The following is a 25,657-nucleotide window of genomic DNA, read 5'->3' as shown; positions in this document are numbered from 1 at the left end:
TTCATAATTTAAATACTGGAAAGTCAAAAACGTAACTTTAGAAGTGTTATGTTCGAATGCAAGGAAAACATCAACTAAGCATTTATTTAAAAAGAATCAGAAATAAAATTGTATACCTTCGTTGATATTAGTGATAATCTTTAGCTGTAGTATAATATATTCTCCTGGATCTCTTTAATCAGTATATGTAAATACATATCTCTAAATTGACTTATTTACTTCTATTTAACGTGCTATTTTACATCTATTTAAATTACTCACAAATATAATATTGATTAATCATTTTTTTACCCCTCTAAATGAGTACTGTAAGCTCACTAAGTTTCAGATTTTATTCTAAAAAGATAAATTTTGGATTCCAGTTTTAAATGTGTTAAAAACGTAAATTAAACACTTCTATTATCACTTATAATAGTAATTCCAACAACAATAACAATAATAATTATAATAGTAATAATAATAATGATAATAATGATAATAAAGTAGTTTAGTATGATAAAATAGTCGCTTATCGACTTCTGCCTGTTACGACCTTATCTCGGTGCAAAGATTTTTCTTATTTTCTATTCCTATTATCTCTCATTACTGACTATTATTAAGCACTCCTGTAGTTATTTTTAACGCTTTAATTCCTGTATATTTTAACATTTTAATTACTCCAAATTTCCTTAAAAGATATGGAGAATACACAAAAATGTTTCAAATATCAATTGTAGAATATCACTAGAAGCAACTCACATTTATTCGATTTTCCTATGACCTTGAAGAAACTTTGAATTTTTCCATCGGAAATCGATATTTTCTATTCCATATGTTTATAATGAATACTAAAACGTTTTGAAAACATCATTTACTTTTGGCCTTTAAGCGAACCATCCCTGAGATAGAAACTTTCGAAGCTCACAGGTTGCCGACATTCGCATTACCTGATATACAATTGTTTAAAAAGGTTCTTACATGATACTTATATCTATGGATTGATTTAATTTTGTTGCCATCCTTGAAATTGTTATATTTCAATTTTGACTCTATTTCAATAAACAAAACAAATTTTTAATGTTTTAAGAAATCGTTTCACATGAAATTGTAACGAGAAGTCGCATAACTTTTTTTACTGTGTATTTCTAAACTTTTGTTTCAGGTTTTTAAAGCCTTTCGGAAATTTACAATGGAAGAATTCACAATGGAGCAACGAATAAAAAGTAATTAGAAAATAGGGATTGATTACTCTTCGTGACATTACACTAAACAGTAATCTTTATAGAATACAACCTACGTTGATGAATAGCTCTTGGGTTTTCACTTTTCGGTATCCGAAAACCTGGTGTTCTGTTTAACATACCCATTGAACTGAAAATGGGGCTCATCTCCCATTAGAATAGCGTTAGAACAATGGAACACTGAATTTGAAAATAAAATCCAATTATTTTTGCTCGTTGTTCCACTGTGAACATTTCCATTATAAATTTTCAAAAAACAAACTTTATAAATCTGAAACAAAAATTTACATATATACAATAAAAAGGAAGTTATACAACCTTTAAACGGATAAATGACCTTTGTGCCACCTTGTGCTAATAACAAATTAATAATAATAATATATTATTATTATTTTCTGAGCTTTCAAGATATTTTCCAAAGTTAATAAAATACAACTGGTTCGGTAATAGAACTAATGGAAAAAGTATCATATGTATTATGATATATAAGGAATGGTTTATAGAAGTTTTACTTTAAACTGAGATAATACAACCTTTTTGTGATTGATTAAGATTTAAACATTACAAATTATAAAAACATGACTGAGTTAATTCTCAATATAATGGTTTGTGTTCAGACAACTCACGCTGCAAGCTGTTAATATATGCATGTTGTATGTATGTACACATACATATATTATATATGGACGTTTCTGCATTCAACACAATGCAACGACTCGTCTAATATTAGACTGAACACAAGAAAAGAACGTATTAAATCACATGTTCTATTTTTTATAAAGAAACAATTTTAAAATTCAGTACACATTCAATATCAATGTTATTTTAAAATTGTTTTTTTATTTCGTTTGGGGGGCTGAACATGCGTTCTTTCATCTTCTTTAAAATTTTCAAAATATTGCTTACCATGATATTAAAATATCATTTCTTTTAAAAATTGTACTTTTAGCTTTTACAATATTTCGTCTTGTTAGCTACTTTTAAAAGATTTAGATCTTTGAACTTTCCTGTTTTTTTCAATTATGTCTTTACTCTACTTATTATGTTCTATAATCTTCATATGGAAATGTCTGCTTGAATGTTTAAGATAACTCCTTTAGATTCTATCAACCAATATTTACAATATACATACAGTCAGTCACGAAAGTTTTCATATACTCTATAACAAGGCTATTTTTATTAAAATAAAATTTTATCGCAACGGTAGAAGTATACTCAATGCACACACGAGTAATTATGTAGGAGCAACGTATGTATAATATATGTATAGGACTTATATAAGAGCTACATAAGAGTAGTAAATATAGTTTATTTTAAGCGAAGTAAGCTAAAAATTAATTTATAATTAAAAACAGAACACGATTTCCAGAAAATATCAACTGTAGTTTTAAATAAAAAGACTGTATAAACACAATTATTTCTTTTGATCTGTTCGAATATTTTTGTACAATTTTGCTACAAAAGTTATTAAATTGTTACTTCACACTTACTAAATATAAAATATAAAATGACCCTGTTCTAGGGTATATGAAGACATTATATTGACTATAAGACTTTATATTCATTGATAGTTAAATATTGTTTGTCTATTAATTTAAGTCAAACAAAATGTCAAATTGCGAATGCTTTCTTGTTTCATGAATTCTTTATCTCACACAGTACACTGGATACATACGAAATTCGAATCACTTCCTTTTATGAATTTAAATTTACAATCAATTAATCATTCTGTGGTCACAGCAACACATGATATTGGTCATACTACTCATGATTTTCTAAATCTAAATCTTGTCTAAATCTTTTGACGATATTAACCTTGAAAATAAACAATATAGTAGACCTGCAAATATTTCAACAAATCTAGAATGACAGTAGTCTTTCGAAACTAATATTTAAAAAATTTTGTCTCGTTGACAAAAGCGACGCATTAAAAATGTAAGTTCCTATTTGGTATAGTCTAGGTAAGATATTGAAAGGTATAAACCATGTGACAAGATAAGGAAATGGTTGAGGGAAAGTAGACCGAAAAGTAAAACAAAAGACAACGGAAATATGCATGTATATTGTATACATCACCGTTTCTGCGAAGATAAGATGTGTAATATGAGAAACCGCGATAGGGTCGATAAAACATTTAGTTGAACATTGTGTAGCCATGGAAAGAATGAATTTAAATGTGGAAGAAATTTTGCAAGATGGGAGGTAATTGAAAAAGATTTACATTAGAGATTATGTTATGTAAGTACAAAAGTAGACTCTTTAATGACGTAGTGTGCAAAGGAATACATATGAATGATGAATGAGGATATGGATATTCAAGATATTTTTGTAAACCAAGTCCGATTTCTTTTAAAACAATTTCTAGTCCGTGAGGTTAGAATTTAATGAATACATATTCTACAATGTAATTTCATTATTGCTCTTAAGACTAGTTCAGATACGCTCCAGTACAGTAGGCACGTAGCAATTTACACTGTTTACTTTGGGAAAGATCACAACGGATGATTGCGATTCAGCCTCGTTTCATCCACAGTGATCCTCTAAAGCGAACAGTGTAAATTCGACTTTACCTGCTACTTCCCTACTGTACTGATCGTGTCTAAATCAAGCTTTATGGAAGAAGACGTGGAAATGGTATTAGGGGCAATGGGACAGATTCGAGGAAATAGAGACACTAAGGAAGATAAAAAAAGGATGAGGGAGGGAGGGAGGCAGGGAGAGAGAAAGCAAGGAAAGAGAGGGAAAAACAAAGGGGTTAAGGGCAATAAGAAGAAAGAGAAACAAAAGCAATATTAAACTCCGGGAAGAAATTAAATAGGAAGTATGGCGGAAAGAGAGAGTGAAAAAATTTAAATAGTATGATAGGCGTTATGTGAGATATATATATATATATATATATATATATATATATATATATATATATATATATATATATATATATATATATATATATATATATATATATATCATCAATTCAATATATATATATATGACGCATTAAACTGTAAAAAATGAAAAGTACGTTGTATACCTCAATTTCATATAGCTACTATAAAACGCAGAAAGTTTTTCAAAAACGCAGGAGCAGGACAAATGTTAAACTCAAAAATCATATATAAATAAATGTCATGTAATGTCTCCACATGTAACCAGTGAAAATCTAAAATACGTAATTTATAGACGTAAAGTATATAGTATGAATGAAAGTATAGGTAGAGAAAAATGAATGAAGAAAGGTAAACATAGAAAATAAGAAAAAATGTAAATAAAAGCTAGAAGTCCTAAGCCAACAGGTAAGAACTACATATATATAACAAATAAATAAATAATAAATGATACTATCGCCCTTAAATATTCGGACATCTTAATCAATTCATAATAGTACTAAATTAAATACAAGACTTACCCTTCGACGTACTATCGGTTTCAAATATCAGTATTCAAATTAATTTCGATATCGATTTCTTTCTGCTATATATTGGATTGTAACATATGAAATGCCCGTTAGATTGCGTCAAATTCTTTATTTAGATTATATCAAAAAGTATGTTAATTTCTTACAATATAATTTAAACAAAATTAAATATCGATCTATGTTGTTTCTTTCCCTGTATTCTTTTGTTTGGAATATTGTTGGAAGTTAGGAGTATTCTCTATCTATAATAAAACAGTGAATATTCTAGTCTAGTATTATGCAAAATTTTTATGTATAAGTCTAAGTATATTCCTTTTCGTATCTTTTATTTTCGCGCTGGTTGATGAAATAATTCAGTATTCCGTCGTTTCTAAGATGAATATGTCATATCAATAAATATATTTCTTATACACGAAAAACAATTATTTGCTTTCCTTTATTTTCTATCATTATTTGTAATGATCAAATATTTGGCAAATAAATAATTTGGAAATATGTCTGAAATTTATGGATTTATTCATCTGCAGTTTTGGAATTTATTTGCAAACAACTTTATTTTCAAATTATTTTATTTGGAGTAATTATTTGATTTACTTATTCATCATTTTTATTTGAAATAAAAGATGTTAAATCCTGTTTAGAACTTTTTCTATTCGATTTATATAGCTTACATAAAGAGTTTCTTAAACAATAAAACAATTTTACAACGTTATTATGAACACCAATTTTCTTACAACATTAGTTTTTAAAAATCAATGTTTTTATACACGATCATAAAGAATAGAATTAGTCAGAGGTCTTTTTATCTCGCAGTTTTTCATTACGTTATATTTTATGAAAAATAGAAAAGTGTTTGGATAATTTTATGCAGCAATGCATATAGAAATAAGTTTGTAATATTTACAAGAATGATATTAATTTAAATAGAAAGATGAGTGACGAGAAAATTTAGTAAAACGAAGTTCCATTTCTTAGTCAGTGGGACTATAAATAGAGTTTATCTTTCTATTTATATAAGATTCTGTTTAAAAATTTGAAGTTAACCTTCATAGGACTCCTCAAGATTATCACAAAGTTAATATCAGCATCATCTGTTTACCTTGATATGCTACAACCTTTGTCTAAAATATTTTTTCGCATCTTCCACATTCTTGCAGATATTTGTCATCGAAGAGTAAAATAAAACACTGTGATTATATCTGATTCATATGATTAACTGATTCAACTGTTATAAATTACTAATAAGTAGAATGCGGATATTTATATAAATTCATATTTTTATACGCACGATTAAAAAATTGAAACTTGGATATAGACAATCGTTTTATTTATTAAATATTATAACGTGTATAATATTTTGGCTATTTTATATATTTATGCTTATTGCGTACATTCTGTTCATTCTTGCACTTAAAAATTTTGTATAAATGCGTAAAAATCCAAAATCTACTAATAACCCACATGCGGCGATACACAATATTTTAAGAGTGCGTAAGTGTAAATTTTTAAACTAAACATGTAAGAAAGATATGAAGTGTTTATATATAGTTTACCTGAGAACATAAGCATCCACATGCTCGGTGCGACAAATGCTGATAATCTCACAACGAACGATTTTTAGTAACGATTGCCACTTCCATCTGAAATAAAATTTTATCTTTGATCAATATAAATTTATATGGAAATGAATCTTAAATATCGTTTATTAAGTATTTCCTTTTATTATCTGTCGTGTTAGTTATTTTAAAGAGTAATACGTAAAGAAATGTATATTCATAAGGAGTTGAGTATCATTCATAAACAATAATTCAATATTATTAATAATTATTCATGATTATTCAATATTCAATCAACTGCTTCTTGTGAACATTTATATAATTAATCCATTAATTTCAACTATATATGCTCCAAAAGGTATATGCGAAAAACATTGTATAATATACGGATGATGCAATAAATACAAATACAAAATACGTACAAGGTAAATCTCGTATTCAGAAAAATAATCAATTTCACATTTTGGTGTTAAATAGAGAATAAAAATATATATATCTGAATTATTTTACGGAGTAAGCTAGCATATTACTTAATTAACATTTTATCATAGAGAATCAATTAAAAATTTTGTCATCCACGGATTAGCAATACAAAAAGAAAAGGTAAAGTGCGGTATTACTATAACCAGTTATAATTTTTATAACATGCATGAAATAGTCATAACGGTAAGAATCTGGTAATAATATCAGTTCATTTACAATTCGAATATAAACGATGCAGAAATTATAATGATGATATTTACATACGTGAGAAGATAAGGATAGCTGTGCGAATCGATGGAAATTTAATTCGTATACGAGATTAATAATAGTTAGAGAAAATTGTTAGAGGAAATTCTTAGACGGAATTCTAAGAACATGAAAAATTGTATAATTTTCCCATAATGATATTTGATATAATACGTCAATACAATATACAATGTGTCTCAACAATCGTGATACAATCGGCAATAGGGTGATTCTACGTGAAAACATAAGTCGAAAAAAATTTTTTAATATATATATTACACTTACAACTAACTCTATTGAGCCAACCAACAAATTATGATATGTATAATATGATAATGTGGGTATCGTATGCGCGTGGATAACACTCAATAGTGCTTCCACTTCATGGTCGAAAGTATAGAATAAAATTTTTTAACATGATATTTTGTTTCGAGAAAATCGAGTTTGGAAATTTGTCAAGTATACTTGAACTTGGCTAATTTCAAACTGAACGGGGCTATATAATAGAGAGGGCATGAATTTCTTGAAATAATTATTTCTTTATTCGTTTCATTTCACTCAAAATATTTTAATATTCAAATTTCTATTACCGTCACATTTTATACAACTAGCATTCAAATGATAAATACTATTAAAATACATGTGCTATGCAGGTATTGAGAAATAATAAAATAGTTTTCTCCTTGACCCTGAATTCTATCTTTTGATATTTTACACTTATTTCGGTTGCCCAAAAAATCCAATATTTCTATGAATCTCTTAATTATCTCTAGACCTTTCAATTTATTCGAAACAATTTTTTACTTGTATCTATATTTACGTAATATTTGCATTTAGTTTATTAATTACGTCAGAATATTTAGCTTAATATGCAATGCATAAAATGCCTCTGGACAAATATGATTTCTAATCATTCTATGTCATTAAATTATAATATGAGTAAATTAACTGTATTACAGTACAACGTATATTTTTGGATTTTTGTATATCCATACATGTGTATATTTGAGATAAACGTTTTATTATTAAATCAAAGTGAAAAATGATATCAAACATTGCATTTAACAAGCGAATATGAATAGCATGGAGCTTGGATAATATTTAAAATAAACTATTTATTTAATCCGTTATAAAATGTTACAGATGTTACAGATTTTTATTTTGTTACAAAATGTAAAGTAAAGTAATTGAAGTAACTGAATGTTGATGATGTTGCATTTTACTGAATGTGGAAGCAAGGTATATTTCTATATATGACTATTCGTTTAACTTCAAATTTACTTATATTTGTTTTCTTAAATCTGTTCCTGTTTTCAAAGACATATATCTCCCTCTTAATCTTATTTTATTTACTTAATATGTTTCAATATACATATTTATGAATGTTGTTGTGTGAAATGTGGCGATAATAGAAACGTTCGAATATTAAAATGTTAAGATGAAACAAATAAAGAGATAATTAATTTTGAGAAATTAATTGTCTTCCTGACGAAGTAAAAAGCTTTTCATAATTTACTTTATTTACAGCAAATTTGAGGAAATTAAAACTGTAATATTCTTTGTAACAATTTGTAAGTACGAAATGAAAGATTTCGTATGCAAAACAAGGAACAAAGAGTAAAACGCCCTGCATATACTGTACTGTAATATACGCTTCTGCATATTTTCCGTTTGTGCTTGCCAACACGTTTAGTTCGTCTAATTATAAAAATTTATAGTTGTTCTACTGCCTTGTGTTCTTATACATTACTACAAGAGATAAATATATAACGTGTATAACGAAATCCTTTAGTATTTCATATAAGTGTAAAATCATGTAATAAAGCACGTCGAAAATTAATGTGATATTAATAAATACAGTAGTCGTCAAGAAGCAATGTTTGCTAACGTAGATACAAATATTAGAAATTAAAATTAATAATTAAATAATAAAAATAACAATAATAGTTATAATAATAATAATTACATTATTGTACTTGCAGAATTAATACAGATTATCGAACAAATACATTGGGAAAAGATAAACTAGAAAACAACACTAGAAAAAATAAGTAGAAAAATAATTTAAAAGAAAATAACGTCAATAATGGCGATATATTTCTACAAACATAAAATTTATTACGCAGAACTTCAAAATCTGACACTTTCATGCTTTTCAAACATTTCGAAATACAAAAAATAAATAAATGTTTAATTTTCTAATTTGTAGATATAACAGCAAGTACGAGTTCATCGAATATAAAATAAACAAACATTGAAGTTTTTACTACACAATTTACCAATAAAATATTAGTTTCTTTTTAATTTATTATTTCGATCAAAATTTATTTGGAAATTTAGATTATATTAATATTTAAACTTTTATAACAACATAAAGTTAAAGTTATAAATAATTAGTTTTATTTTCTCTATGAGGAAATTATAATGCTGCCGAGTGTTGCTGTAACGTACTAACAAATACTCTTTCCACTTTCATTTCCTCGTAAAATAATGTATATTTTATATATTATTTATATATAAATTATATAAATTAAATAACATTCACTTTGTATTACGCTACTGCGCTTGTATGTGCTACTTACGCTAGAGCGTTTTACTCTTTTTTTTTTGCAACATTCATTTCTTTTTTCATGTATAAACTATTTTCACATATTTTTTATACTATTTTTTTACAAAATGATAATAATTAACTTGAGATATTTTTCTGTTAAAGGCTTTCATAGTAGCTTCTCATTGAATGCAAAATATAAGTCTCTTAAGCTATGTACATACAGTGCGAGGCGTTTAAGTACCTGCCTCGTACCGAAATGTATCTTACGGCGAGGCTGCCTCGGAACAAGCAAACGATGGTTGGTTTTTTGGTGAGATCAAAGGTGCCTCACAGTTCCTTCGTTTAAACGTGTGTTGAAACGACTTTGTCTAAAATGTAACTGCTACTCACCCTGCGTTACGTACTCTACGTTCTACGTCTACGGTACAGCACGAGGTAACTCGAGCGAGGTAGCTACATATGAGGTGAGGCAGCCTTGCGGGTCTGTCTCACACTGTCTGTGCATAGCTGTAAACTCTTCTCATGTAGATATAGAATAACTATATACAAAACGTGCGTAATGAATGTGAGTATTATATTTATATTCACGATTATCAATAAAAGGATAACTATTATATTTTATGTTATAAAACATTTATCAATTATTTAATAGAATTTATACATACAATATGAAATTTTTTATAATTTACACGTTAAGTAATACAAAAATGCAATTATTGCATAAGTTTCGAAATTGATAATAACATTTCATATTCCTGCAATTTCTGTCTATTTCTTCTTATACACGGTTTATTAAATTGAAAATTTGAAATATTTTGATAATATTTATTTGACATAGTTTGATTCTCAATTAAGTGAAAATATATTTATATGCAAATGTTACATAAATTATACAAATGTATTGTAAATAACTATATAACGTGCGTTTCTCAAAAGTACTAATAAAATGTTAACAAAGTAAAAAATAAAAAGTAAAAAATAATACAATTACTATTAAGAATAATATTCTAATTATCATACTTCTTCATGTAAGTTGCATTTATTTCCTGTTAAAAATTGATCAACCAGTAGATACCACCCCATCAAGCCTATCATCGCATGTTCACTAAATTATTTAATTAAATAAATCACTATCATGCAATATATTCTAAGACAATAGACATGTATTACAAATTACATAATAATACTATATATCAAGCAATATAATTCTTCCCTAGATTAAATTTTAATTATACTTTAAAATATTACAATTTCCTGTAATAATATGATAGTACCACAATTTTCGGTTATCTACCTATACTAATTGTTGTACATGATTTGTATATTCTGCATTAATGTTGAAAAAAGCTTATGTCATTATGTGTTACATTAATTTATATTCAATTTAAAAAGTTAAGAAAATGTTTATGGTCAACGTAAAAATTGACACCTTCAAATTAGCGTTTTTTTCAACCAATTATTTACTCTAAATGCTAGTAAAGTACCAGAAAAAAGGAAAATCGCATCGGTGCTTATGTCTATTTATATTCAATTTAAAATAAGGAGATAAAGCGATGTATATACATATCAGAGTCTCGTAGCCTCGCTTTAAGCGGTCGGTATTACTGGAACGAGAAGAGAAGGTGGGCGCATCGATCTTCGCCAAAAAACACGACATATATATACTACTGTAAAATTCAATGTATTCAATGTAGTGCGCCGAATATTTCTCCAACAAAATCATTTTTTTTAAGTCAAACACCGACTGCGATATTCAACAATTTAATCAAAGTCAAAGAAAGTAAAAGAAGAAATGTTATAAATTAATAGTTTTCTATTTTCCTGTCCAAAATATTAACACACGTGAGAAACTAATTCTCAAATGAGTGTTAGGTTAAGCGTACTAACGATTATGACCAGAACACTATATCACAAAGTACCGGCGATATGGTCATGGTTGCCAGGCCGGTTTTATTTTATCAAAACATTTATTTCAAATAAAATTATATGTCATTGATCAATTTTTAATATTTATAATACCTCGAATGGCATTACGCTTTCGTAAATAAATTGACGTTCGAATATAACTAAAAATTTGAATATTTTTATTAAACCGTATTATACAAAATTGATATTACGTGGAATATAATAAGTTACGATGAAATTTTACATAAAATTATATGATTAAATCTAAAAGATTACTACGACTAGAGGAAACAGTTGATTAAATATGAGAGAGATAGCATGTTTAAACTCACTGAGGAATCTGCCTAAGATCGCCCTGCTTTCTGTTTATGCTGCTGCTGCTTGTGAACCAAATCTCAAGGAGTTTCTCCACTCCTTCGAAAAATTGCACACTATCGGTGCTGTCGTTTTTGGTAGCTGCCATCCTTTGGAGGCACAAAATTTTATTCACAACTACGATATATGTGAAAACAAACAAAATTTCCTTCTTGAGTTTATGTTTCGCTCCAAATGTATCATAAACGAACAGTCTCACCGAACTTTGCTTTACTACTGAGAACAAGTGATCGAGTAATCATATTGGCGGTGGTTTCTATCTCTCTCACTCTCGTTTGCGTGCGCAATATGGTAGTTCCCATCTTTTTCCTACTCCTTTGTACGATGCTCTTTCTTACCTACTATCTCTATTGGATGCGTATATCCACCGTTCTGCCAATCACAAACTACTTTTTGGCGCATGCGCATCAACCGATTATATTTAAAATATATCTCTATTCATTCTTCTATTTGCAACACATAAAATTTGAATTTATTATATATTATATATATATATTACATATATATATATGTATTACACTTTCACTTATATAAACACTGCGATAAGTATTTCGATACTTAATACAGTCCAGTCAAAACATTGATATTTTTATTAAACTTTCAACATTATGATAGAAGAACGTTTCTCTACTGTTAATTCTTTATTTCTTGCCATAACTGGGATTCAATATTCTATATTATGTATATTATATATTATATCTATATTATGTATATTCTATATTATATATTCTGCTAAATTGAAACTAAAAAAGGCATACATATACCTGCATCAATCAAGTATTGTATCTATCATTAATAAATACAAAATTTATATAAACTTTTAGAATGTGATTAGAGGGACATATTTCAATCGATTTAGGTTCTCAAGATTGAATAGATACATTTAAAGTCATTTAAATTAAATATTTCCTTAGAAGCAATTTTCACCTTCAATTATTGCTTTTTAATTTATGCTAATTAATACTAACTATTACCAATATCTATTAATTATGCTTGAGATAAGATCACAGATGAAAATTAGATTAGAAAGCTTTATTTGAAGTGCATTTTATATATTTGCAATAATTTTGAAATGTCCAAATACTTATGTATGATAGTGTATATATAAAAGTGCAAGTATTTCACAAAAAATAAAATATATTAATAATTTCTAATTCTATTAATTTTAAGAATTATATAGTCCGATAACTGTTTTTTATATAAATTTCGCTTGATTGTAAAATGTAATAAAAATTCATTTTACACTGTACATATTTCATTATCAATATCTAATTTTATTTATCCAACTTATTTATTTGTTCATTTAACTGACCAACAATCAATAATAGGCAAAAGGAGGAAATATAAAATTATTATATTACATACATTTTATACTAAACATTTTAAAAAGAATGATTCTGTTTGAAAGATTTTTTTACAATATAATTTTTTCTGATTTATTTTATTGTTTGTTTATTTGTTTTTATTTGTCTTATCTTCTTTTTTTTATTTATTTTCTTAGGAATAAATTTTCGATTCCTTTTACCACCTGTTTTAACTAAAACATCTTCAGTCATTGGTTCAATAATCCTCCCCATACTTGTTTTAATAGGGGGATCAATTAGTTTTCTGTGAGAATTTTCAGACACAAAATTTCTTCCAATTGGCATTCTGATGCTAGCTTCATAATCATTAACGCTTGAAAATGGATATGGCAATTCATTAACCTGATGTTCCTTTATTTTAGGATTATCTTCTTCAAATATTATCACATCACCTTTATTTTCATCTTTTCGAGGTAAATCTTTAGGTACCTTTAAAATAAAACGTCTCTTTTTGCGTCCTGAAATTTTAATATTTTTTCCACCCCAACTTCCCCATCCAGGTAAAGTTAAATCGATATCCTGAGGTTGACACTTTTTCACCTGTACATAGATTTGATATTATAATTTATGGAAGATTCTGGATAAAATACCATAATATCAATTTTTTTAACTGACCTCTTCTTCTTTTTCTCTCCTAAACTCTTCTATGACATCATCATCTGCAAATGCTTCACTTACTACATTACGTTTTTTTTCTTCATCTTCACTGTCATCTAAAACATCATTACCTCCGGTAATATCATTTGGGATATCTGTATGTAGATGCTTAGGTTTCACATTTATGTATTTATTTGGATCTATTTCTACTTTAGAAGAAGTATTTGATTTATCTATAGATAAAGTGTTATCATGCCTTATTTTTTTAACTTTTTCTAATGCAGTATCCGCTTCTGAATTATTTTTGTCAACACTTTCATCTAAACCTAAATCTAAAGTAGGTTTTTGTTTTTTCTCTTGCATTTCAAGGCCATCGAAATTATCTTCTTCAAATTCAATGTTTCTAGATTTTCTTTTCTTAACTTTTACTTTGTCATAATTCTGAGTAACACGTTCAAGTTTCAATTTAATCTGATCTTGAATCTTTTCTTCCATAAAATCAAATATTTTAGTTATTTTTTCACTATTTGTTATATTAGATGTCAAAGAATTAATGACGCTTTCCACATTAGTATTTTCTATAGATTCCACTATCCAACTAGATGTGGCTATAACGTTATTTGAATTTATTTTATTAGATTTTTTATTGCTATCTAATATGCTCTTTTGTGTAATTTTGTTATGTGAATTATTCATTGTATTTTCAACATTAAATTCTGTTATTGTTAAATTTTCATTGTGACTGTCAATTTCAAGTGATTGCTTATTATTACTATTGTTATCTGAAAAAGAAATATTCATTAATAAAATTTGTAGCTTCTACTTATTAGAATTACATCTGCAAACATACCTTTCAAACTAGTATCTGCTAATGAAATCGTCTGCTCACTAAAATTTACAACTTCTTGTATCTTTTCATTGTTTCGAGTTTCAGGAAAGTCTATACCAACGTCAGTATCTTTGCCTGTGTAATAGATTTTAATAATAAAAAATACAGATTTTTGATAATTTTATCACTTATATTATTGATAATACTATCACTTTTGTAAACATACCATTTAAAATACCATTAGGTTGTGTATCCTTTAATGAATTATCCGTTTGTTTATTTTCTAATTTATTTTCTAACTTCTTATTTTGATCATCCCAATATTTACGATAACTTTTAACAAATTCATTGATTTCTGATTCAGTTTTGATATTCCCTACCCAAGGATTTTCTTTATCATTAACTAAAAGCTTTTGTACAAATGTATCATCACTTGCATCTTCTTCTTCACTATCATTTGATTTTCTTAATTTCTGAGTTAATTCTCGACCAACTGATAATTGTTGTGCAAGTTCTTGTCGAGCCTAATAACATTAAGAGTAAGTTATTAATACTATATTATATTGAAGAAAAAATACATTTTTATATATATAAAAGATAATATTCACAAAACATATAGTTTGTCCTCAATAATTTTAATAAAATAAATATTTACAATTATATTATTATTTAATAAACAATAAAAGATAGTTATATCAACATTGTGTTAAATCCAAAATCAATTAATATTTAATCTTTTTAAATACACTATTCTATTCTATGTATATTAACTAATTAACAGTTTTACAGTATATGCTATACTTACTTCTTTATCATATTTTGCCATAATTTGCTTAGATTTAGCCCACTTCCCTGTATTTTTATGCCTTAGTGTCATTCGCTCTTCTGCTCTAGTTCTATCTAGTTGTTCAAGTTTTTCCAATGCAGCTTCTGGATTAGTTTTCTGCAATTCTTCAAACTCTCTCAATTGCAATTTTATTTTTTCTTTTCTTTGAATACGGTGAAATTTTTTACTTTTAATTTTATTTTGGCGATGAGCCTTTGCTTCTCTATAAGACTAAAAAAAAAGAAAGAAGAATTAAATATATGTACTACATATAAACAATAGCTAAACTATTTTAACATAAGCACTTTAGTACTCTAGCACAAACCTGTTGTGCTCTGATTCTAGCAGCTTCTTTTCTTTTCATAATAACTTCCTTCAATGTTAAAGAAAATTCATCATGTTTTTGTTCAAGGTTCTCATTCTGTGGTTCTAGTGCAGCAAGTTCTTTCTCTAAATCTGATTGAAGTCTAAATCTTTTAACAAATTCCGTAGATGGCTCAAATTGCATTGATGACTGATTTAAAGGAAAATGAAGCGATTCTGCTGTCCTGTTCCTTGTTATTACAGCGTTCCATTTTTTTAATTCTTGTTTTGTATTTTTAAAACCAACTATTCTCTTTATCTAAAATATAAATAACAATAACTATATTTAAACAGTTATATACATATTATTTATGAATATTTGACATAATAAAGTAGTTCTTACCCTGTCTGCTGCTGGTTTTTCCAATGGTTTTGGTAAAACTTGAACTTTTTTCCTTATAGCTTGTAAATTTCTGATAATTTCATGATGATGACCTTTTTTCCCTAAAGTTCTAGCTAAATCGTATACATGAACCGCATCTTGATCAGATACTCCACTTTTTACCAAATGAAATTCTGATACTTCTAACGTAGGTTCACTTCGTTCTGCCTTTTTTACTCTATGAAAAATTTAAGGACATATTTCAGAAATGTATTAAATGTTATCTCATTTTATATTGTATTATATTTATATTAATATAAAATACTTATTTTTTTATACCTTCATATATCTTTTTCCATCAAAAATAATAGAAATTATGTATTATAATTATTATATATTAACTTTATTCATAAATACATACCTTTGGCCTTTATCAAGCTGTGATACAGCTTCAAGAAGTTTATTATGAGACTCTGATACATCTTTATCGGTATCATCTAAATCTTCCAAATAATTTGTCGACAAATCCATATTTAACCACACCGCATGCTTTACTCTTCACGAAGCATCATATCTGTAGATTGTGTGTGTTCATAAAAGAAACAGAGATTATATATACAGGTAGAAATAAGACATTATTTCTTTATACTACTATGTACTGTTACAATGGTAAACCAATAATATATTAATACTCTAGCTAACATACCAACCAGAAAAAACTTTAGAACTTGCAATCAATTCCCTAGTATAATTATGCTGTCCCACGAGCGTGTGCTGACCATCTATTAAGTACTTATCTTTTCATATGTTTAGGTTGACATAAGCAATTGGAAAATGTTATAACCTCTAAAGCCTCTTTCATTAAAAGTCGAGAAATAACATTTTACGCTATATTTTGATTAATATCCGATAAAATATATTGTGAAATATGAAATTTATCCTATTGAAAATATAAAATGAATTTACTTATAATATCAACTGTAAGTTGCCTTTTAGAATATATTTTCCCATCTTTAATAAAATATGTAAGTATCTGGACATTGTTTACATATTACATTTGTTAATTACATTTGTTGTAAATTGTCATTCGTTTGCAGATTACATCTCGTTTATATACAGTAAACAAACATGATATAGAATTACGAAATGATTTGATTAATTTGAAGCAAGAAATGATTGGGATATCTATAGTAGATGAATTTTCAAAATATGCAAAACTTCAGCGTAAATATAATAAATTAGAAAGTACATTAAAAGAAAAAGGTAAAATAATGATACAATTAATACAATTATTAAGAAATAAATTAGATCTATATTTTATAATTTTTTTATGCAATAATTTAAGTTAACAATTAAAAATCTTTAATTTATAATTATTTGAATACAAAAACAAATAAAAATAGTTACATCTCATCGAATTCCTGTTCTGTATAAATTTTGCATTTGTTTGCGCTATTTATTGTCAAGTTCATTTTATAAAACACTTTTAATCGTAATGTACTTATTATTTAGCAAATGAAAGACTGTCTTCCAGAATGAAGGTACAAATATCTGTAACATATGGTTTTCGTATATTAAACGTAAGTGTTTGCTTATATTTATTATAATATAACATACTTAGTAATTCATAACATATTTTCAGGGTTCATTAATGTTGATTCTGCTGTGTCTATACAGAAATAAACCTGTAATAATTTTGCCAAAAGGCATGCTATGGCCAATACAAAGTTTATTAAGCTGGCCTTGTTATCATGAAGATTCAATTTCTTTGCTTATGTGGTTAATAATTGCAAGATTAGTTGTAGCTACCTGTAAAAGAAATGATATAACATAATATCATCTGTAGCACTATATAAAAATTAGATGTTATAAGATGACAAAATAAAAATTTTTCACATAAATTATTATTCGCTGTGCATAAGCATACATGACAAACAATTTAGCTCTCAAGCTGTCAATGTATAGATAGAAACAACTTTAAAAATGTACATACAATTTTTACTTCTTTCTTAATGTGCTGTATGAATAATTGTACAATGTTCACTAAATATATTGTGTTTGTTAAAACATTTAAATAAATGTCATATTTTAAAATAACTTCTATTATAGCGTTGGGACTGTAAAATATTTGATTAGGATGTTACTTTTTAGAAATTTCTAAGGTCGCTAAAGATGAAAATGAAGGTCGTTTTTCACGAAAATAAGGCCTAAAAATTTTCGATCAACTTGTTGGCGTTCTCATGGATTTTGATGAAACGTTTTTTAAAATTTGGTGTTCTTAATACTGTACGGCTTACTCTGTATGCATCTGAAGTAGTAAATTAGGTTTAGGTTACCTTTTATTTTCCAGTTGTCTTACAGCAACTGTTTACGTGGATTTCTAAAGTTCTGCCCTTTGTCAGACAAATGTTCATCAGGATAAATTTTTTAAATCATTCATATACGCGGAAAATAACCAGTATTCTCGGTTTTAGCGATTCAAAATACTCCCGAAATGATACATTCCAACCACAAATTTTACAATCCGAATACTATAGTAAATCCTTAATCTATTTTAGTAAATTATGAATATAGTATTTATTTTAAATAAGGATAACAATAAATTTTACAAAAATAATAGCAAAAAAGTGACTGTATTTCGTGAAAGCTTAAGTAAAGTACATAATATGTAATAATGAAATATATCTGTATATAACTATTAATAAGTAATAATTACTTGTTTTAACAAAATTTCATTATATGTATATGACAATTAATACATCTATATTCCATATAATGTAGCAACGTTTTATTCATATGTAGAGTATTCGAGAAACATTATTTTATAAAGCTTAAAAAAAGTATTAATTTTTGTTATTATTACTATAGTTAAATATTTACCGTTTAATCATCAGTATTCTTACGATTTTAAGTTAACTTCTTTTCTGATATCAATTTGCATCTTTTTTAATGATTTTATGCTTTAACATTGCGACACATATGATACCCAAATATTACACATATAAATTGTATCATAGAAGAAATTCTATAATGCGAAGGCTAAATTTATTTCTTTTTTTCCTTTTTTCTTTTTTTCCTTTTTTTTAAACTAAAAAGCTGAATTGTATATCTTTTACTTTATTACTGGACAAAGAACAAAAATGTTGTCCATAACATATTGTTAATAACAAATTGAAAAATCTCGTGACATTTTGAGCACCAATAGTAAATAATAATGTTCAAATTATTATAAAATGTAGCACAAGATTATTATGCTTTACTTTATCACATTCATATAAATATCAATTGAAAATATATTATACATGACACATGTTACAAAATGGTAAATTTTGTGATTAAAGAGCAAAATATACTAATTTAATATTTGACTAACACACAAATATCGTCAAAAAAAGAAAACAATATTTATATATTATTGTTTTAAAATGGAACAAATATTACATGCATGAAATAATGGCATGTCTGACAAATCGAATTAAATAATTATTATTTGAAAAATAGAAATATGCAATTAATACTTGGAACATTGCTAACACAATAAAATATTTGAAACATATTTGATAATAATAATCTTTTCATTTTAAATATGATTGCATTTAAATGCAACAATGTCATGTAGATGTTATTTCACAATATTAGTTTCGTCGATTTGAAACACAGCATACAAATGCTTACGTATGAAATACTCACATTATGTGATTGTATACAAAATATTAAACCAATCATATTTAAAATAATACAAAGTCCAATATTCTTTGGAAAAAAGAATTTAAAAAGTTTCCATTTTATAACTTTATTTATTCTTTTTTTAATCATAATTGCATATTTTTTAAGGCATATTAATTTTAAATATATTATCGCTCTTCTAGTTTCATTATAAGTATTAATCATACGAAATTATGATTGTGCAACTTGAACAAAATTATATTATTATCTATTATATTATGCCATATAATGTTACAAAAAAATTAACATTATAAGAAAAAAATATTAAAATTTAAATAAGTTACATAGTAACCATTACAGAAGTATTTATTTCTATTACCTAAGTACTTAAATTAAAAAATATTCCTCTTGTATTACTATTTCAAAGATTTAAAAAAGAAGCATTAAGTTAATAATAATAATAAAATACACACAAAGGAAATTAGAAGAGCGATTTTTCCTTTAATTTTCATTTTGTTAGTCTATTTGAAGCAGCTCAGAATTTCATATGTGATTTATATTAATATTTTTTTTTATATAAATACTATTTTATGTTTCAAGAAAGATTTAAGCGATTTGATACCAAGTATAGAGCAATTTATAGACTATTTATTTTTATGAATATTCTGTAATTAATTCATGCGCGCTATACTGTGATTGTAAAATGAAATGATTAAAATATTGAAAACTGAAACTCTTTTTAAAATAACTTTTGAGTATGTCATACAATCACATAGCAAAAATGCATCAACAAAAAAGTACTTTATACGAATACACGATGAAATATTTGTTATTAGATGAATTCAACTGACTTATGTTTTAGTAATATCCATTGGTGACCCGCTAGTTGCGTTTGTAGCTGTGTTAGCGGCAATTGGCGGACCACTTGGACTTACAATAGTTGGTGGAATTGCAGGTTTAATAAATCTATCTGATGTGCGTCTATTGGATGATGTTACAATGTGACCCTGTTTCAATATAATATAATATTTCAGATTAATGTTATTTTTAAATGTTTCATACACATAAATTACATTTATACATTACTTAATACTATTTGATTATTTGACTACTTAACCACTATAAAATGTAACTTACAGTGGAAGGTGGTGATGAACTTGCAAATGGAATTGTAGTAGGTTGACCACAAGCATAACATCGATTTGTGTTGAATCCCTCTCTGGTTGATGAACCTATTCACAAATAATATTGATATGTTAATAAAATAAATTTATACAAATAATAAATATGGGATCACGTAATATTGAAACATAAAAGTCGAAAATTTACTTTATTTTTATATAAAACAAGGATATTATACCTGGACTTAGTGGTCTAGAGGAACTAGGTGAAGGATTGTACGGCACTGGACTAGAAACAGTACGATTTCTTATATTTCCACCAGACATCACAATTTCATTGTAGTGCCGTTCTTCTTCCATTTCCAAACTAACAAATAGATGAATTTGTAATAAAACTAAAACATTTGTACAATCTATATAGTATTATTTACCTGGACTCTGACTCGGAAAGATGTCTACATAAAGCTTCGCGACGTTCTACTTCCAGCTGTAATTTTCTTTGAAGTCTTAAATTTTCTTCACGAATTTGTTTCTCTTCGTTTACATATCGTTGCATCTTCTCTGTATCTAATACAAAAATACAAACAGATCCAACAATGTTAGTTAACAAAAACAAAAAAATTAAATGATTTTAGTATTACTAATTAATTCACAACATTATTACAAACTTAATGATTTCGTATATGATATCTATTATCATTTCAAATATGTATATATGCATAATTACTTTATATTATGAATTATTTCCTTTAATTACAATTATTATTCTATTACAATCTTTCTTTTCTATTCTCTCTTAATTCTTTTTTTTTAGTTTGCTACTTCTAATTTTGTATTTATTAATATCTTAAGCACTGTATAAGAGAATTGCAAGGTTCTAATTATCTATAATACAGTATTGCTGTTACAGCATAATATTATATTAAACGTGAAGCTAATAACAAAATATAAATACATCAATCAAATTATTTCGTGTCACTATTTTTACTTTTCTTTCCAATAATCAAATTAATTTATGTAATTCTAGATGTAATAAAAATATTATATTTATAAAAACTTATTTTAAAATATATTTGTTACTACAAATAAATCTAATTATATGATAAAAATTCTTACGTTCTTGTTGTGAGATGAACAAAGTATGTCTTAGTCTGGCTACTTCACTCCTTAGAGTTTGAATATGTGCACTTAAACTAGTAGCAGTATCACCATTATTGATTTCTCTTGGTGAAGCAGGATCTGATACAGGTTGATCTAATTTTATTTGCAGCATTCGCTTCTCTGCTTCCAATTTATCCATTCTTTTCCATAATTTATTTACTAATGCTTCTTGCTCCTGTTCAAGTGTGTTTTCCAGTTCTACTTTTTCTCTACGCAACTGCTCTAGATTACTTTGTTTCGCAAGTGTCTCAGCTTCAAGTTTTTCTATTTTCCTCATTAATTTGTTCACAAGACATTCTTGTTCTTGTTCTAAAGTTTGTTCTAATCGACATTTTTCTTGGCGTAATTGATTCAATTTTCTTGACAAATCATTAGTTAAACATTCTTCTTCTTGTTCATAATGATGCGCCAATGTTTCTTTCTCTTTCTTAAGTGCTTGGATTTTTTTTAATAACGTATTACTTATAAATTCCTCCTCCTGCTCAGCTTTAGCTTGCTATAATATAATCCAATAAAAAAAAGATCAAAATGCCAATAGAAAATGTGCATAATTAAAGATTGAAAATTGTTATCAAATTCCATCAACTATAACAAAGTTATTATGAAGTTCAATAGTTGAATAATTCATTTTAAACCTCTCTAATTTGAAAAATATATTTGTAATTATGATTTTATAAACAATTTCGTTAATGTATTAACTATACAAATATTACTTCTATTATCCAATTATTAGATTTCAAACAAATAATATAAATAATATAAAAACAACAAATATTGTTTAAATACATAAATTAAAAATAATTTATAACTTTTTTTAATGCAGAAGTAGTTTATTTTATAATCAAGAAATCATTTTACTCTAAGAAAAGACTTTTATATCTAATTTTTATTATAGTAGTAAAATTATATAAAGCTGAAATCATTTTATAGATTTAAATTTTATATGCATTTTAATACATTGAATACAAAAAATTATAAGAAACTATACAAAAACAGAAGATTGGAACAAAATCATATAAAATGAATGTATGAAAAATTATGACTACATAAAATAGATTATAAAATGAAATAATACTATATAAAAAACAGTTTATATTGAGAAAATGTTTCTAATTTAACCTAAAATTAAATATTTTGAGTATCCAAAAGTAAAATATATATTTTCAAAAAATATTCTGTACTAAATAACATATGTAATTAGCAAATTAATAGACATTATTTATTTAGCAAAAATATAGAAGAAACTTACTATAATGACAGAGGCTTGCCGAAGACCACGATTCTCTTCTTGTAACGCTTTTACTCTTAATTTATATGTTTCTAGCTCGACTTTAAGAACACGATTATGCTGTTGTAACGACTCAATCCTTTTTTGAAGTTGTTCTCTAGTTACAGGAGACGGTGGCATCATTATCGGACCTCCGTCGATCGAGCTTGAGTCGCTTTCAGATGCGCTATCACGGTCAGCCATTTTTCTTAGACAAAAATTTCTTTAAAAACAACTTACAATCCTTTCTTTTTCATCGCACCTTCAGATAAATACATATAATATGTTTCTCTTAAGACGCAAGTATTTAGATTTTTGTTAAAACCTCATTACTTTGCATGAAAAATAACGTAATATTATAACGTTCTACCACGACATGTGCTCTACAGTAAAACGAATCAGCTGTTTCGCTGTTTGATTCTCCATGAATTATGTACTTGCAAAGAAGATGTCAAGTATATTTTGGAACTGTAATTCCCCAGAGCTTAAAGAATTTATTTGTTACATTCTTGGCATATTTAAATAACATACTAATCTTTTAAATAATAGGAAAATTAAGTTAGGGAATTGTTGTAACTCTAAGTGATTAATCAATTATAAACTATATAGATTTATAGTAAATATTTATTATTATTTCATTATATTTTTATTACATTTAAATTTATATCTATTACAATTTTGAATGTGTATAGGCAATTTAACTATCTTATTTCTACCGCAATTCTAGTTAACAAAAGATTTATAATAAATATATGAATTCTAGGTAATATATATCTGTATGTACAACACACGTGTATGTATCGTAACAAGTATATGATTATAAAGCGAGTCAGGTTAGTATTATCCGTGATATTATCGCATAACTTGAAATTCTAACCATGTTAAACATCTAGCTTGAGACTGAGAATAAAGGATAAGTATTTTTTAGCTTGACTTTTGTTATAGGTTATTTACCTTATAAAATTTTTATGGTGTATGTACATAAGGAAAAATTATAACCTCCTTAGATAAATATGGATGCAGATTTTGAAGAACTATCGCATGACATAGATCTTATTGCAAAAGTTAAACAATACCGTGATGCAACGACGAAAATTCAAGATACAATTAAATATGCCGCAAATCCAGCAGTATATGAAAAACTTTCTGATACAAATAAAATACAATATAATCTATTGATGTCTTACTGCCTAAATAGTGTGTTTTGGATGTATTTGCGTGCAGAAGGTAAAGTACTAATAAAAGCAGTATAATTGTACAATAATTTCAAATAAAATAAATTATTGTATGATTTTTATTGTATTCATTTTATATGTATCTAATTAGGAATCGACCCAGCAAAGCATCAAATAAAGTCAGAAAATGACCGTTTAAAGAGGTCTATGACACGTGCAAAACAAATTAATGACAAGAACACATTTATGCCTCGTGTAAACAAGGATGCAGCACAAAGATTTGTTAGGAATGGGTTGTGGGAAATAAAGAATAAAAAAAAATGATATGAAAATAATGGATGTAATATTGTGCGTAAATAAATTTGTTTTATAAATTAAGTAGTGACCTAAATGTATAAACAAAAATATATTAAACATGACGTTATGTATAATGCTGAATCTATTTTATTCAATACTTTATATTTTCTTAATAAGTTAAGTCTGACAAATTAATTGTATAAAAAATTATATAAATAATACTTTTACATAGACAAATAATTAAGTTTTGTGCATGTGTCCTTTAAAGAAAAAGAAAGTAACTTTATCTCATACTTGTTTACTAAAGTGACTGTTTATATCCTTGTGACCTATGAATAGGAGGTATAACACAAACAGTATTATAGCAGCAAGACATATAAAAGACAGAAATTTACTTTCAATAATAAATGCTTTTATATGTCTATTTTCATTATACAGGGTGATTGGTAACTGGTGGTACAAGCGGAAAGGGGGTGATTCTACGCGAAAAAAGAAATCGAAAATATAGAATAAAAATTTGTCGTTTGAGGCTTTGTTTTCGAGAAAATCGACTTTGAATTTTCGCTCGGTACGCGTGCACTTTATCACGTCTCGTTATAACGGATCTCACTGTAGATCGTTGTCTCGATGGAAAAATTAAAAAAAAAAATTAAAAAAAAAATTTTTATTCTATATTTTCGACTTCTTTTTTCGCGTAGAATCACCCCTTTTCCGCTTGTACCACCAGTTACCAACCACCCTGTGGAATAATATATAGAAAGGAAATAATATATAGAATATAATATAAGGAATAAATATATAGAAATATATTATAACCATAATAAAATTAAAGAGGTAATAGAATGGAGAAAATAATATCTAATGCATTTTCCAAGATGATAAAAATTGCAATAAAAATGAAAATACTTCTTGTACATA

The 25,657-nt window shown here is 26.4% G+C and overlaps 5 protein-coding genes across 8 annotated transcripts in view; 2 read left to right on the top strand and 3 right to left on the bottom strand.

Moving 5' to 3' along the window:
- Window positions 1-12,938, bottom strand: part of LOC126866966 (S-adenosylmethionine decarboxylase proenzyme) — a 29,384-nt gene extending 16,446 nt beyond the window's left edge. The window contains exons 1-2 of the mRNA XM_050621015.1: window positions 11,709-12,938; window positions 6,189-6,275 (exon numbers count right to left, since the gene is read on the bottom strand). Coding sequence (XP_050476972.1) covers window positions 6,189-6,275; window positions 11,709-11,839 — 218 coding nt within the window. The 5' untranslated portion in view covers window positions 11,840-12,938. The remainder of the gene's footprint in view (window positions 1-6,188; window positions 6,276-11,708) is intronic.
- A 148-nt stretch (window positions 12,939-13,086) lies between these two features.
- LOC126866931 (U3 small nucleolar RNA-associated protein 14 homolog C) lies at window positions 13,087-16,727 on the bottom strand. The gene is made up of 8 exons (XM_050620951.1): window positions 16,474-16,727; window positions 16,074-16,290; window positions 15,693-15,989; window positions 15,347-15,598; window positions 14,768-15,065; window positions 14,563-14,676; window positions 13,731-14,494; window positions 13,087-13,655 (listed from the first exon to the last, which is right to left on the bottom strand). The coding sequence occupies exons 1-8, from the start codon at window positions 16,581-16,583 to the stop codon at window positions 13,188-13,190; spliced, it is 2,520 nt and encodes an 839-aa protein (XP_050476908.1). The 5' UTR covers window positions 16,584-16,727; the 3' UTR covers window positions 13,087-13,187.
- A 129-nt stretch (window positions 16,728-16,856) lies between these two features.
- LOC126866984 (guided entry of tail-anchored proteins factor 1-like) lies at window positions 16,857-18,149 on the top strand. Its single transcript, XM_050621052.1, has 4 exons — window positions 16,857-17,077; window positions 17,150-17,315; window positions 17,565-17,632; window positions 17,695-18,149. The coding sequence occupies exons 1-4, from the start codon at window positions 17,009-17,011 to the stop codon at window positions 17,884-17,886; spliced, it is 495 nt and encodes a 164-aa protein (XP_050477009.1). The 5' UTR covers window positions 16,857-17,008; the 3' UTR covers window positions 17,887-18,149.
- Window positions 17,638-23,860, bottom strand: LOC126866961 (coiled-coil domain-containing protein 6). Of its 2 annotated transcripts, XM_050621009.1 has the most exons (7): window positions 23,250-23,860; window positions 21,956-22,496; window positions 21,271-21,406; window positions 21,079-21,206; window positions 20,856-20,950; window positions 20,570-20,725; window positions 17,638-17,861 (listed from the first exon to the last, which is right to left on the bottom strand). In XM_050621009.1, the coding sequence occupies exons 1-6, from the start codon at window positions 23,469-23,471 to the stop codon at window positions 20,570-20,572; spliced, it is 1,278 nt and encodes a 425-aa protein (XP_050476966.1). In that variant the 5' UTR covers window positions 23,472-23,860; the 3' UTR covers window positions 17,638-17,861. The 2 variants fall into 2 exon arrangements, with proteins under 2 accessions (XP_050476966.1, XP_050476965.1); XM_050621008.1 differs by lacking the exon at window positions 17,638-17,861 and having other exon boundaries at window positions 18,667-20,725; window positions 23,250-23,859.
- Window positions 23,861-24,030: 170 nt separating this feature from the next.
- Window positions 24,031-24,873, top strand: LOC126866989 (nuclear nucleic acid-binding protein C1D-like). Of its 3 annotated transcripts, none has more exons than XM_050621065.1 (3): window positions 24,031-24,100; window positions 24,275-24,494; window positions 24,594-24,873. In XM_050621065.1, exons 2-3 carry the CDS (start codon window positions 24,281-24,283, stop codon window positions 24,764-24,766), a joined length of 387 nt encoding a protein of 128 aa, XP_050477022.1. In that variant the 5' UTR covers window positions 24,031-24,100; window positions 24,275-24,280; the 3' UTR covers window positions 24,767-24,873. The 3 variants fall into 3 exon arrangements, with proteins under 3 accessions (XP_050477022.1, XP_050477020.1, XP_050477021.1); XM_050621063.1 differs by having other exon boundaries at window positions 24,213-24,494; XM_050621064.1 differs by having other exon boundaries at window positions 24,196-24,494.
- Window positions 24,874-25,657: the final 784 nt, after the last annotated feature.

This window comes from Bombus huntii, chromosome 6 (assembly GCF_024542735.1).
Source record: "Bombus huntii isolate Logan2020A chromosome 6, iyBomHunt1.1, whole genome shotgun sequence".
Taxonomy (NCBI): Eukaryota; Metazoa; Arthropoda; class Insecta; order Hymenoptera; family Apidae; genus Bombus; species Bombus huntii.
Note: the sequence above shows the minus strand (reverse complement) of the source record. Positions and strands in the feature narration are given on the sequence as shown.